Source organism: Phaseolus vulgaris, chromosome 3 (assembly GCF_000499845.2).
Source record: "Phaseolus vulgaris cultivar G19833 chromosome 3, P. vulgaris v2.0, whole genome shotgun sequence".
In the NCBI taxonomy this organism is placed as follows: domain Eukaryota; kingdom Viridiplantae; phylum Streptophyta; class Magnoliopsida; order Fabales; family Fabaceae; genus Phaseolus; species Phaseolus vulgaris.
In genome coordinates this window covers 19,839,749-19,855,434 of record NC_023757.2, presented here as the reverse complement: position 1 = coordinate 19,855,434, position 15,686 = coordinate 19,839,749, and the positions used below count along the sequence as shown (strand labels likewise).

The following is a 15,686-nucleotide window of genomic DNA, read 5'->3' as shown; positions in this document are numbered from 1 at the left end:
TGAGCACTAAATGATTTTATCATGTGATATACATTATTCCAACAAAAACAACCTCAAGGCTTAAACTCAAAATGATACTGGTGTCGTTATACTAAAAGTAACCAGGGTTGCTAAAACAGAGAGCAGACAAAAATTATAGTTTGCTGTTGCAGATAAGCAAATAGAAGAAGCAAGCTTGTACAATAACATAAAATGTCCCCAGTCTACCTGTTTGCAACATTGAAAGACACAAAGGATTGGAAGCGGAACTTCAGTCTGCCATCTTCATCTTGTGTTTTTGCACCATGCCTTGCATCAACACCTCTTCCAGGCCAAAGAGTTACGACAATTATCGGACTTCCCATTGATGAAAATGTAGGAGGAATAATCTGAATATCTTCAATGTCCTCCCAGAGCAAGAAGAATTTTGTCTTGTGTCCAAACAAATTTGCATGGAAACCAATTATTCTTGCTGAAACAAACAGTCTACCCTGAAGAAAACAAACAATTGACAACAACTTAATGAGATAATACGAAAGAAAACATGAGCCCGTTAAAAAAAATAGAATTTACAATGTCTTTCAACACTACATTACAAACCAACCACACCTGCAGGGGCATTTTTCTTTTTAAATGACAAGTGAAGTCATTGATGAGAAATTCCTCAGGTGGAAGCCCAAAGAGTTTCTGAAAGGCTGAATTTGTTTGAGGAGACCGCAAATTAATCTACAATTTTGTAAATAGGAAAAGAAAAAGGTAGAAAAGGGTGATAAAACAGAAGTACAAAATAATTAATAATAAAAAAAAAATGCCTGACAACATAGATGGATCCTTACCTTCTTCCCCACCTCTTTCTCCATTTTACTTATATAGTGTTTTACAACATCCCCACGTCTAGTGTTGTTCAGGAAAATTCTTAAGTGCAACTTAGACTGACTTGCCTGAGCCCACTTCCCTTCAAGGGAAACCCATATATCAGCAAGATCTGAGATGTTTGTTTTAAGAAAATTGATTTCAACATGTCCTAGAGCTGTAACGTCATCAAAGGGTCCATCAAAATCATAAACATCCACATCCAGCACAGAAGGAGGATCATCCATTGCATCAAATTCAAATATTTCTGCAAAGACAGGCAATTTTATTAACAAAGAATACTTTATCATCTAACCTAGATCACATGTAGAAGAAAACTAGACTCGTTTGTTAGATCACTGGAGGTGCACATTGATGATAAATATCAAGGTTTCAAATATATTTACCATTCCATAAAGGATTAGATTTCTTGAACTTGACTGAGCTGGTTCTTGTTTTTCCATTGCAAGTAAACACCACATATGGATCACAAAAAGTCTTAGAATCAAGAGTAGTAAATTGCTTCCTTCTATTATGGCCACAGTTAGCATCCATCCTTCTCCTTGTGCTTTAATTCCATGATCACTACCTAATAATGTAATACCCCAAAAAACCATATCAGGAAAGGCATATAAACAGCAAATAATGTAAACAAGGGCTAGATAATTAAGAAAGAAGGGAGAAGAAATTCCTGGCCAACCCATGAAAAAAATAAACATGTCAGGTGTCAGAGAAAAAGCATAATCAATTAATTCAAATAAAACGTAATTGAATGAAATGTCCATACTACATTAGCATTTGTCAAGTTCTTACTGTTTCCTCCCTACAAAGAAAAAAAGATACAAGTTTAATGATAAAAAAAAGCTGAAAAATGTTTTTAATACCTATAAAGTGAGTGTTTCAATTGTTATCCTTGTAAAACAAATCACTGTTTTTCATCCTATAAAATTCAGCAATCATTGCTTTGTTTAGCCTTGGTATTGATATGAATTATTCATCATTAGATTGCAATAACGAACATTGTCAGAGTACTCCTCATCTAACATGATTTATTCTATACTCAAAGTAAAATTACCATGTAAAATGAGAGAATTTTGCATTTGGTACTTACAAAATATTTTTCTTTGATTTTCATTTCTTTGAAATTTGAAGTCATATTTTTATTTAATGTAAATAAACAACATTCGTTTTAGGTTTAACTCTTTACTTGAGAGAATCCAGAGCAGTGTCTGAGCAAAACATGAAATACATTCTTCACCTTTAGGTTTAACTCTTTCTGGTAAGTAAGCTCGTTCTCAATAATAAGTACAAGGCTTTCAATTTTTACGTATCACTTATTTATTTATTTGATCTGAGAGTATTAATTTCGCTATTTTATCCAGTAATTTATTATTGGAGTAAAAGTCCCCCAATACATTTCAGTTTACGGTTTTGTCAAAACGCCGCATAGGATTGAGAAATTTCTTCTGAGCTAAATATAAATTACTCTTTGCTGCAATTCGGCTTGCCTTTTTTTGCTGGTTTTTCTTAGGAGGATCTGCTGTTTCCCACCTTCGAATTTTGTTTTTCTCTCTTAAGGCAATCTGATGGGTGTTTAAAATCAAGCAAATTCTCAAGTTAAAGGATCATAAAAAAAATTAAGGCAATAAAGGGATTACCCTTTCGTGCTCTGGCTTGCATGAAGCGTGAGATTAGACCCACTACTTTTTCACCTTGAAGAACCAAGATAACACATACAACTAATTCCCCAATAGAATCTGGTAGGTCGAGCCAAAAAATTCAAGCCCTTGAATTCCACTAGAGATGCCAGCCACATATGCACAAACACGGACATGACCATTAAGAATGTTAAGAAGACTTTGAAGTTAGCTAAATACTGCAGTGCCAGCCTCCAGTCTGACTGAGGCTCTGGTCGTAATGTTGCCAAAGCTTGTTCCTTACTAGAACCAAGGTCCTTTGAGACAACAGCTTTTACAGTCTGACATAACAAAATAGCATATTGATCAAAGCTTTCCCTCATACCTTGCCGAGCTCCGCTTTCTATCATTCCTTTCATCATGGTGCTCTGTACAAAAATCATTCGCCAAGATATCACCAGACGTGAACACTGTTCCCCTGATGGCAACTCTGGTCCAGGTGTGATCACATAGAGTAGTTCTACCTTGAAGGTGCTGCCGTACATAACATCTGGAGTGCTGACACAGGCGAAAACAGCAAAGTTCTTCCCATCAGCCTTTAAATATGTCTGGTCCTCATAGCCTTTGACTGCCTTGATTAATTTAGTGGGTGCCTTGAGGTAACTAAGCGACCTTTTTGAGGTCTCCACACCATTCTCTAACTTCCAAGGACCAACTTGCAGTTCTGTAGTGCCCTGTAGATCAGCCAGTGCCTTGGGAAAATTAGAATCAGGTGAAAATAGCAATGCATTCAAGTCTCGTGGTGCAACTATGTATAATTGATCAATAAGAACTCCTCCTGATAAATTGCTTGGAATTTCACTTCCTTGCTCTGCAGACTGTATTTTTTTCATAGTTTCTTCGAAAGTCTCAATAATAGGGGGGGCCTGGTCCTCCTCAATCTTGATCTCACCAACTTCAACTTTGCATGTTTCAGATTGGTCTGAGTCAATACTTCTGCTGGGTGACATTGAAGCTACATCAGTGCCTTGTTAAAAATTTGAGCAATTCGGCCAGCAAATGATTTTTGATGCATACAAGATTTCTCCTCCTTAGAACTGGAAGATGCAGTGTCTTCCCTTACAGGAGAAGACAAGTTTGAAAAGCTGACAGAAGACATCGAAGGAGAATTAGTAATTGCATCAGGACATTTTCTTGGAGGTACTAACTGATCACCGATGTCATTTGACTCCCCAGATCCATTACTTTGGGAAATGAATATACTTAAATGAATCTCACCTGTCCAGAAAATGAAAGCAATTGTCACAATTTAAGTTCAATAACATGATCCTCATGCGAGCACAAAATTTTCCAAAAGGACTTGATGCAGAGGACCCTTCAAACTCAACAAAATGCCATTTACATTCCGTGATCAGTAGTCTACATTAGCATGAAAGCGATATAACAACAGGAGGAAATCATGAATTTCACATAATAAACAAACAACCAAGCAAACGGAGAAGGGTGGGGGATGTAAAAAAAATGCCCTAAACAATTGGATAAGGTTGAGGGGAGTTCAGTTGAACAGTACAATATACCAAATTGCTTGTTCTTGCACTTCTTGTTTTTGGATTTCAAAGAATACCAAGCAGAGCCAAGGGATTTAATGTCCTCTTCAAAAACAAGTGCGATAGGCACCTTAAGCCGTCCCACATAGTCATAATTAAAGAACTTGTCCTCATCCATCACAGAGACAACAAGCGAATCTTTAAGGTCGTCGACCCAAAAAGTAAATTGTTCATCCCACATTGGATTCAAACTTTTCATCACTTTGGTCTTGAACTTTTGTTTCCCCAACTGTATCCGCACGTACAGATCACTCAACCCATTGGTATCCGTCAATGCCAAGTTTTTTGCCTCAATCACACGAACCACAAGCTTCATTTTCTAATTATACCCACAATCTTAAGGCAAGAAAGTCAACGTTTTCCTTCAGCAGACCGCAAAAAAAACCTTTCAAAAGGGAAATGCAGTGCATGCAGAAGGAAAAAGATTATTTATAATCAAGCCCCAATAACAACAGATTGGATTGGCCAAACCCAGAACTGAATTGATAAAACGCATGACCAGGGGAAAAATCAACCCAACAATCTGACAGAAACATGTATAATAATATTGATTCTGCCAGAAAAAAAAAAAAAAAAAAAAGACAATTCAGAATTCAACCCAATTCAATCTTTTCGCGACAGACTCATCACTGATGGTTTGGGAAAATGAAAATAAGTGCAGAAAGTCTGGGCCATCACCCGTCAGCATGGCAAGAAAAAAAATGTAAATGGAAAAAATGAGGTGAATTTTAAGAGCGGGTGATGCGAGAGAGAAACCCTAAAAAGACACAAACGAATTGAAGGGTGAGAAATGAATGGAAAATTTGAATATCAAAATTAGAAAAGGAGGGAGACGCGGAATGGTGGGTTGAGTCTCTCCCTTTCCCTTTTCCTGTGTTTTTCTTGCTTTCCCATTTTATACAGATGCTATTTCTTTGACCTTGCAATCATCAACCCTACTATGTTATGTCCCAACATTTCAATTTTTTTTTTCTTCTTCCATATCCTCTTAATATACGCTCAACAAAGACACTACCACTCTTTTCTTTACCTTTTTTGCCAAAACAAATTTCATCACAATCTCATGGTTATGAAATTGAGGCCCTTTTCTTACCCTTTTTATCAGAACGACATTTTCAAAGGAATCACACACAAGCTGTCGTTAACTGTTTTATTACATTACTGTTTCAAAATAATCATATTTATTATGAAATAACTTTACTTGGATATCTTTACTTTCTTTTTTATTTTAATAAATATATTATTCAATATTTCAAGACAATGGTACTTATTAAATCATAAAATTGAAATACATCTGTCAATACTTTATTTTCTTCAAACAATCTTTCAATGTTTTATTGCAGAAATCAAAACATCAATCATTATGATCTTTTGAATCTAAAACATAAATTCACTTATATTGAAAGGGAATTTCATTAAACATTAAGCCAAACGTAAAAAAAAATATATACTTGTTATATAATATCTAACAAAACTTTATTTTCATATAACAACATTTTAAAAAGTCAATGGAAAAAACACTTTACATTTTCCATAAACATTATATACAGTTCCATTTTTTTATGTTAAATCAATCTAATGTCACTTGAAAGAATCTTAAATATATTTTCATTTTTTAAAATGGAGAAGTTTTATTCTTGTTTGTAAACCCGCCAAAATCGAAAAATTCAATAAAAAATATATTCTTAGTGCGTCAACAGGAAAAAAGAGAAAAAAAAATATATTTTGTTAATATAATGTTATCTTAATATTTTTTTTCCTTAAAAATATAATAAATGTAAAGTGTTTTTATTTTTATTTCAGAAAAAGTTTTTATTTTTAAATAACATTATTATGTATTATTGAAACTTAAAATTAAATATTATTGTGTGCTTATGTTTATTTTGAATTATAAATTTATAATATATGCTATTTTTAATTTTCAGTATTATTAAGGTATGATGTTATATTTTTAACAGTATTTTATATATTATTTTATTAAGACAATTTTATCCAACCTTGAATTAATGTCTTAACTAATTTATGACCTGTCGGAATTTCAAAACAGGTTCTCAGTTCTAACTTTAATTTAGTTTTAGTTCTTATATAATATTCTTCTACTTTCTTTTCTCCGAATTTGAAATTCTTGTTTTAATATTTCATTTTAAAATACATAAATAATATTTATTTTAAATATTTAAATTTTAGAAATATACATTACTTCTTAACATTATATTGCAAATACTAAGAATGTGCTTCACAAAACAAGCATTAACCGATAATTGATAAACTAGGTTCTAGTTGATAAGTTAATTGGTTTGGTAAGTTATAAGTTTATTAGTTTTGAATTGATTAATTAGTTTCTTGTATCAAAAGTATTTTGCACTATGTCTTGTAAGGGTAACAAAATAATTACTAGTTTATTTGATTAATTTATGAAAAAGTTTGTTTTTTTGTAAGCACCTTATTAAAAAAAGTTATTTAATAATAAATTTTAGGAATGCAAATAAGTTTATTGCAAATTGGAAATGAAATAGTGATTAATTATATATGTCACAAATATATGATGAAAAAATAACTAAATAATTTGTTAACAATACTAATTTGTATAGTGCCTGAAATAATGATAGAAAACAATGGTAACGGTAAGAAACCGTAAATATAAAGACAGAAAAAAAAAGCCCCACTCCTTACCTATTTTCCAACTTTTTTTTTTTTCTCTTTTATACTTCATTTATTTCAAAATTTGATCACGTCACACTGTAGTTGAGGAGTCATTGTACATTTCTATCCGATCAAATTTTCAAATAAAATAAGTTCATTTTTACTTTTTTCATGTGATTTAGTCGTCGATTTAGTCATCAATATTAGTGGGGTCAGTTGAGAAAATTGTTTCTCTCAACTTGATTAAGCTCATACTAAAACTTAGTAATGTTTGGAAAACTTGCTCTATGTTCCTTTTTTGCAGTGGTTACCCCTGTTTGAGGTAGAATTTCATCAAAATAAGGAATTATAGGTAATGGAAACTAACTTTAATTTTCAATAGTATTCTAAGCTAAAAGATCTGAATGTGGAGGGAACGTGGTTCCAAGTTTAAATTTCTCTTGCAGTGATATTATTTGATAAAATTGTTTGATTTTATGTTGTGTCAACAAGTATAACTATTAGATTTTGATAGTTTGGAAGTTAAATATTGTTTTTGACATTGTAAATGTTTTGAATGTTATGAATTTTAAAATATTATGTGATTGAATGATATGTATCATATATGAATGATGAAAATTATAACAAATTGATGTCATACATTTGGGATAATGTATGAATTGTTTGATGGTACATTAAGTATGAAAAACCTATATTTATCAGGATTCTCCAGATTCACCGATGATGTAAGTCATATAGACTAATATATCAAGTGGTGAGAAGCTATTGAGGGAGTTCATATACATCGGGTCTCGTTGTAGACACTCGGTATTGGATGTTTGAACTTATCTTAATCCTTTATGTACAGATTAGATGTTAGTATCTGTTAGGAGCATACTTAATGACTCTTCCGGAAGACGATGGATTCATGTGTAGTCAATGTGATTAAAATGAAATCTTGTTATGGATTGAAATGAAATCCAATGATTGTGATTGAAAATAGATCAATGTGTGGTTTATATGAATGAGGGAATTGATATTGAAATTTTATATGACAATATTTAAAGAAATATTTATAAATGATTTGTCTAATTGGTTCTTTTTGCATGGATTAAGTAGGCTGTGAAATTTATTTTCATTAGCTTACCCTTGTTTTTCTTGTTGTGTTGTGAACTACAATGACTGTATTACGTACACGAACAAATGATCATACAGATGTTGGGATTTGTAGGATTTTAGAATGTTATTTTGAACTTTATATTATAATAGTTAGATGCAATTTTTGGAATGTTACAGTAACTAAATTTTAATCACTAAATCTAGGATTCTATAAATGGAAAAAAAATGAGAAAACATAATCAAACTACTATACCAAATGCCTTATTCAATCATACCATGGTTAATATTCTTACTATTATTGTAATTTTAATTATATAATTTAATTATATAATAATAATAATTAATATTTTATAACTATAATAATTATTATTATAATATGATCTCAAATATTTTATGATATTATAACTATATATCTATATTTACTAAATTGGATTTGATTTAGGAGTCTAACCAATATTGATTTACAATTAGAATTTTTGCTTTCACTAATACTTGATCGCAAATAAATTTAACAATAAATATTTTAATTTTAGTGTTCTCGCCGGTTGACTCAGCCGTCTTTGACTTCAAAAGCAGATGGTGGCTCCTCCTATTTCGTGGTGGTTTTTGCTCTCTCCTGGGGTGGTCGAGAGTGGCTCCGTTGAAACAGAGGGAGTCTTACCTATTGATTGCACTTCGACGATCAAGTCATTACTGGGCTAAGAAATAGTAAGTATGTAAAGCAGTTTTAGTCTTAGAATTGGCGTACTTGTCTAGGGTTCTTACCACCCTTTATATAGGTTGTATCTAGGTCAACTCCTCATCCTACGAGGATCTTTCCTTAAGTGGAATTAGGGTTATTGGGGAGGCATCCTGTGACGTGTCGCACAAGCTTAGCGCAACCGCGACACAGGACTTTCCTCTTCTGGAGTGCAAAATCTTAACAGTATAGCCGCCAGGGTACCAACTCATGTACCAGCGCTGCGGGGCTATCTGTTCTATGGGGGCCCTAAGTATTCACGTGCCATGCATGTAGTCTATCCTTGGAAACCCTAATCCTCATGGGCCTTAGCGCTTCCAAGGGATACTTACTTGTGCTAGACCTAAACGTGTTATACACACCACATGGATGAACCCTCTCGTGACTTGGGTCCTTCTTTCTTCTAGATAGTAACTCATTATTATGTCTAGGGTCCACCTATGTGACCCATTAATGCCATCGGACCACCGAGGTCCGACGTCCAGGTCTGACGCCGATGTCTGGCACCGATGTCCGAGGTCTGGCCAGTACACAAGCCCCCAGGCTCGAGTTGTAACTTGTTTCAACGAAGAGGCTAAGTGATCGCCCACGACGACCTACGTGGCGAACGGGTGATAGGTCGTGCATAGTGCACTGAGGTGACGTCTCACCATACTTTCTTCACCAACGTACACATGGCAAGATCAACGGTAAAGGCCCACTGCCGCTTATGCTTCCTGGTACCTTAAACCCCTCAAACCCTATGCTCCTTTCACTGTTCCATTACTTCTCTTAGACTTCTCATTTCTTTGAACGCTCATTTCTCATAACACTCTGCCTTCTCTCCTTTCTTACTCAACTCATCGCATCGCGATTACTTCAAGGTATGCCCTTTACTTCATTATCGCCCTCGTCTTACTATTTCGATGCTCATAATATGCTTTAACTGTTCTATGACTATTTATGTTTTCTGCATTTTATGATTTATGTTCTTCGCTTTCGCGTTTCCTTGTTTTTCTGGGGTACGCACATTTCCCTCTCTTTTTCTTCTTTTTCCCTTCTTTTTTAGGTTTTCTTCTTGATATGGCTCGACCGAACCCTACTCCAACCTTAACTCCCAACTCAACTCCAAACCCAACTCCTTCTGCCTCTAACTATAAATCCTTGTACCGCTGGGCACCTAACAACCTTTTAGAGGAAACTTCCAGCTTTACTACCCCTGCGAGCATAGTGACCTATAGGAAAAGCGAAACTTGCCATAAGTCTCGCATCTTTGGGAAGGAGCACGACAAATCTGTGAGGATCATGCCTTGCAGGGTAGGTGAACCCGTTTGTTGCGATGAGTCTTCAGACCCAGAGGGACCATTTTGTTTTATCTACCCCACCGTGTTCAAAAAACTCTCCCTCCGCTTACCCTTCATTGGCTTCGAGCGAGCCCTCCTCACCGAAGTCAATGTCACCCTCGCCCAGCTACACCCAAACAGCTACACCGAAGTCAATGTCGATCCTGTGTCACTGCCTCGATCATACGCCGTTAGTGGACGTGTTTCTATACTTCTTCGAAGCTAAGAGCCCAGGCAAGAAGTTGTGGGTGAGCTTCATCGGAGTCGCTGTGAGGGTTCTATTGACACTCTTCAGTAATCATACAAAGGCTTCGAGGGGAAGTTCTTCAAGGTTCGGTGCAACAAGAGGGACCCACCCTCTTGGACGGGTTTCCCCTCTACTGGGCAGAGAAACCTAAGCTCAAAAAGTCCAGATGCCTCGAGGACTTACCCCCACGGGAACGAGAGGTGTGCGACCTCCTCTCCGGTCTCCAAGCACCGTTTAACACGGTTAAGTTGCTCAAACTCGAGTTCAGCCCTAAAGCCCTTAAGGGCTATATTGGTAGTTGTTTGTCTCTAGTTCTGCTCATGTTTCTTTTGCTTGTGCACTTTACTTGGTTTAAACTCTTATGTGTTTCATCTTCTTGTGCAGGTATGGTACTTAACGCTGAGAAGAGGAGGTAGCTAGCTGTTGTGGCTCTTCAACTCAAGGCTGCTATACCACTGATGCCTCTACCCCTGCCACCTCTGTTCCAGACCCTTCTGCCCCAGCCCCCGTAGACCAAAGGCAGAACGGGGTAGCTAAGGTCGTTGCTTCTGAAGACGAGGGCACTTGGTCAGGCCTCGTCTTCAAGAGGAAGCATAAAGTTGATGCTGCAGTTCCTGCGACTTCAGGTTCGGATGATCGTGCCCCATTCTACAAGGAGCACCCTCCCAATGCCTCTTCCCTTTGTGACCTTGTGGTGCAAGAGGGTAGGGGGAGAGTGCCTCAGGGGGCGATCACGGTGCGCCTCCTGCTGACCTGTCTGCCTTCCAGGACCAAGAGAGACTAGAGAACATGGAGGAGGATCCTCTACTGGAGCACGCGTCAAAGTGCCTTGGGGACATTCTCATCGCATCTAACGTTACTTTGTCTAGGATGCAGAAGCTAAGGGGGGCAGTTAGCCAGGACACCCTTCAAGTCAAAGAGCTCAAACGTCGTGAGACCGCCCTGTACTTGTACGCGGCGGATCTTCACAAATTTGACCTGGCAACTAAGAAGATCCTGTTCGAAAAGTCCGAGGAAGCTCTGGGGGGATCATGCCAAGGTCTTGGATCTCCAGACTGAAGTGGTTGGCTTGAAGGAAGAGGTAGCCCAGTTGCAGGAGAAATTAGCCAAGCTTGAGGAGGAGTCAGCTCAACTCAAGGAGAAATCATCCCAACTGGAGGAGCAGCTTGCCAAGCTGAAGGAAGAATTAACTCGTAAGGATGAGCTCTTCCAACAGACTAAGGAGGAGCTTACCAACGACGCCGCAGAATCTTACGCCGCAAGGTTTGAAGATGCCATAGCCCAGGTTGCTTGTGTGCATCCTAGGGTGGATCTCTCCCAAACTGCGCTGGTGAAGAAGGTCGCGGATGGGCAGCTTGTGGATGATCTATGATGATTTCTCTTTGTAATTATTTGACAGCCTAATGAACAATTGATAACTCTGTACATATATTTCTATTTATAAAATTTGTTTTCCTCCTTATTTGCTCATTTGCGTTTGTTGTTAGCTGCTTTGCTTGTGTCGAATTAGTTTAACAATGCTTTAGGGCCTTTCTAACTTAAGTAGCACGCTTCTTTACCTACCTGTTTGACCTTAACCTTCTTCACAACGTTAAGGTAGAGGCGATGTTTGCTTGAGCTCCTACTTAGCCCTACCCTTTGTCAAACAAAGACATGGAAGATGTTGTTCTCGACCTTGGCGTATAAGGATAAGGGAGACATCTCGTTTTGAGCCATGCCGTTCTCAGCCTTGTCTTATAAGACAAGGGATAGGTTCTCTTCACTGGTCTCGACCTTTGTCGTATAGAGGCAAGGGAGATTTATTAACTGGGAACCACATTGTTCTCGACCTTGCCTTATGAGACAAGGGAGAGGTTCATTTTACTTACCTCGTCCTTGCCGTATAAAGGCAAGGGAGGGTTTTAACTGGGAACCATATTATTCTTGACCTTGTCTTATGAGACAATGGAGAGGTTCATTTTACTGACCTCGTCCTTGCCGCATAGAGGCAAAGGAGGATTTTAACTTGAAACTATATTGTTCTCGACCTTAACGTTCTCACACAAGAGGGAGGCTCACTAAGAACCATACTATTCCCAATCTTGGCGTTTCTACCCAAGGAAGAGATTCACTTTTACTGACCTCGTCCTTGCCGTATAGAGGCAAGGGAGGATTTTAACTGAGAACCATACTGTTCTCGACCTTGGCGTTCTCGCACAAGAGGGAAGCTCACTAAGAACCATACTATTCCCAATCTTGGCATTTTTATCCAAGGGAGAGGTTCACTTTATTGACCTCGTCCTTGCCTATGCGGCAAGGGAGGATTTTAACTGGAAACCACATTGTTCTCGACCTTGGCGTTCTCACCCAAGAGGGAGGCTCACTAAGAACCATACTATTTCCAATCTTGGCGTTTTTACGCAATGGAGAGGTTCACTTTACTTCACTATACAATACATTTTTAAGAATATATCTTTAACTAAAATTTTATTGGGTGACCTCATTAAAAAACTCTGATGAGGGAAAAAGAGTGTCCCTAAAACTGTGTACAATGAAATAATCAACTGAAATAAAACTTTAAATTTGCTATGTTCCAAGTTCGAGGAATCGTCCCACCTTCTAGGGTCTCGAGCTTGTACGCTCCGTTCCCAAGTGCCTCTGTTATATGGAATAGACCAGTCCACTTGGGAGATAACTTGTTCTCTAGCTGGTAGGGATGGGACTTTCGCATTACCAAGTCGGCAACCTGGAATTGTCGAGGTTTCAACTTGGAGTTGTACTTGTACTCCACCTTTCTCTTCAAGGCTTTAGCCTTGATGTGAGCCTCCTCCCTGACTTCATCCAGTAGGTCCAGGCTCACCTTTCTTTCTTCGTTGGATTCTTCAGCCACGAAGTTTTGGAAACGTGGTGAGCTCTCCTGGATTTCTACAAGGATCACCGCGTTCGAACCATACATCAAGCTAAAGGGTGTTTCCTTGGTAGTGGATTGGGGAGTGGTGTGGTAAGCCCACACAATTCTAGGAACCTCTTCTGCCCAAGTCCCATTGGCTTTTTTCAACCTTCTTTTTAGACCTCTGAGCAGAACTCGGTTGGCAGACTCGACCTGCCCGTTTGTCTGGAGGTGTTCGATTGATGCAAACACCTGCTTTATTCCAAGCTTTGTGCACAGCTTGCCCAACTGTTGGCTTGCAAAATGGGTGCCATTAGCGGACACCAAACGTTTCCGGACTCCAAAACGACATACTATGTTTTTCCACACAAAGTGTTGGACCTTGTGGACTGTGATTTGCGCCACTGGCTCGGCCTCTATCCACTTTGTAAAGTACTCAATGGCAACTACAAGGTATTTCATATGTCGCATCGTTAAAGGGAATGGTCCCAGAATGTCGATCCCCCAGGTATGAAACAGCCATGGGTTGTGGATCGATTGCAACTCCTCTGGGAGCGCCTTGTGTCAGTCAGCATGTTGTTGGCATTGCTTGCACCGCTGTGCATACCTCGTGTAATCTCCCTTCGTGCAACGAATCTTCCCTAGGGTGTCATCCAAATTTCGCCTCCTTCAACTAGGAAAACGTGCAATGAATCTTCCCTTGATAATTTGTACGCGCCTATTCTGGGCGTTTTCAGCGTTTCTTGAGTCAACGACCGGTGACTCTTCTTAACGCCTTCAGAGGTACTTATTTGTTGGACTTCTGTTGCGCTACCTGTGGTGGTTTGAGGTGTCCTCAAGGTCTCCTATATGACTGTCCTCTGTCTGGCCCCCTTGCCTGAACTAGCGAGCTTTGCTAACAAGTCAGCTCGGTCATTCTGTTCTCTAGGGACATGTACTAACTTGAACACCGCAAAAGTCTCCTTTAGAATCTGAACATATTCTAGGTATGCGACCATCTGAAGGTCCTTGGCCTGGTATTCTCCCGTAACTTGTCCTGTGACAAACAGGGAGTCACTCTTTGCCAGCAAACTCTTTGCACCCATCTCTTTGGCTAGCAACATTCCAGCAATCAAGGCCTTATACTCCGCTTGGTTGTTACTGGCATTGAAGGCAAACCGTAGGGCCTGCTCGATTAACAACCCATTTGGCCCTTCCAGGATGACGCCAGCCCCATTACCCTGTTGGTTGGAGGACCCGTCTAGGGAGAGGACCCATCTGAAATATGCTTCCTCTTGGTGTGTGGCTACCGAGGAGAGCTCTACAACGAAGTTAGCATAAACATAGCTTTTGATAGGTCCTCTTGGTTTGTACTGCACGTCAAACTCGTATAGCTCAACCGCCCAACGCACCATTCTTCCTGCCACATCGAGTTTCTGCAAGACCTTGCGAATGGGAAGGTTTGTCATTACGATTACGGTGAAGCTCTGGAAGTAGTGGCGAAGTCTTCGGGCTGAAAACACCACTACTAGAGCTGTCTTTTCTATGGCCTAGTATCTCACCTTAAGCCCTTGCAAGACTTTGCTGACAAAATATATCGGCTTTTGCGCCTGATCCTACTCCTGAACAAGGACCAAACAGATCGCCCAATTTGTGACTATGAAGTACAAGCGCGGGGTACCTAGCTATGGCTTGCACAGTACTGGTGGGCTGGCTAAGTATTCCTTCAACTTGAGGAATCGCACTCCTTGGTCCATACGAACCTGTTGTTTCTCTTTAAACACTGGAAATATGGATGCCCCTTATCCCCTTCTGCTGACACGAATCGGGACAAAGCGGTCATCCGCCCTATCAACTGTTGCACTTCCTTCACCGAGATCGGACTCCTCATGGCTATAATTCCAGCGCACTTCTCAGGGTTTGCCTCTATCCCACGCTCAGTGAGTAGGAACCCTAAGAACTCTCCTGCCTCTACCCCAAACACACACTTTTTGGGGTTCAACTTCAATTTGTACTTGGCTATCGTGGTGAATAGCTCTTCCAAGTTACCAACGTGTTGGTCCCTCACCTAGAAGGTGACCACCATGTCGTCCACATATGCCTGGACATTTCGCCCTATCATGTCTGTCCATCAACCTCTAATAGGTTGCCCCTGCATTCTTGAGTCTGAAAGGCATCACCTTGTAGCAGTATCAGGAGAGCTTTGTCATAAACGCTGTCTTGCATTCATCCCTGAGATGCATCCAGATCTAGTTGTATCCAGAGAAAGCGTCTAAGAAACTGAAAAGTCTGCAACTTGATGCGTTGTCTACTAAGGTGTCAATGTTGCGCAACGGGTCGGAGTCCTTTGGGCAGGATTTGTTAAGATTTTTGAAATCAACACACATCCTCCACTTCCCGCTAGCCTTCTTTACTAACACCATGTTTGCTAGCCACTCTGGATATTGGATCTTCCTGATGTGACCAATGCTCAGCAGTTTTTGGGTCTCCTCCCTGATGACCTGACCCCTCTCATCATTGAACTTTCTCCTTCTCTGGCGGACAGTTTGGACCTGTGGGTCCATGGTGAGATGATGACACAAAAATCGGGGTCAATGTCAGGCATGTCTGAGGTAGACCATGCAAAGGCATCTAGGTGTCGTGTTATGACCTCGACAATCTGGTCATGTGCTTCTTGGCCTAAGGATTTGCCAAGCTTGAACTTCTTACCCTCA

The 15,686-nt window shown here is 39.1% G+C and overlaps 1 protein-coding gene and 1 pseudogene across 1 annotated transcript; both read right to left on the bottom strand.

The window, feature by feature from the left end:
* Nucleotides 1–54: 54 nt before the first annotated feature.
* On the bottom strand, nucleotides 55–5,116 carry LOC137806832 (C2 and GRAM domain-containing protein At1g03370-like; annotated as a pseudogene).
* An 8,722-nt stretch (nucleotides 5,117–13,838) lies between these two features.
* LOC137839301 (uncharacterized) lies at nucleotides 13,839–14,441 on the bottom strand. The gene has a single exon (XM_068648422.1). It carries the CDS (start codon nucleotides 14,439–14,441, stop codon nucleotides 13,839–13,841), a length of 603 nt encoding a protein of 200 aa, XP_068504523.1.
* Nucleotides 14,442–15,686: the final 1,245 nt, after the last annotated feature.

Bases quoted from the DNA above. Each gene is read 5' to 3' on its own strand.
- LOC137839301 (XM_068648422.1), bottom strand. From the start codon at position 14,441: ATGACAAACCTTCCCATTCGCAAGGTCTTGCAGAAACTCGATGTGGCA.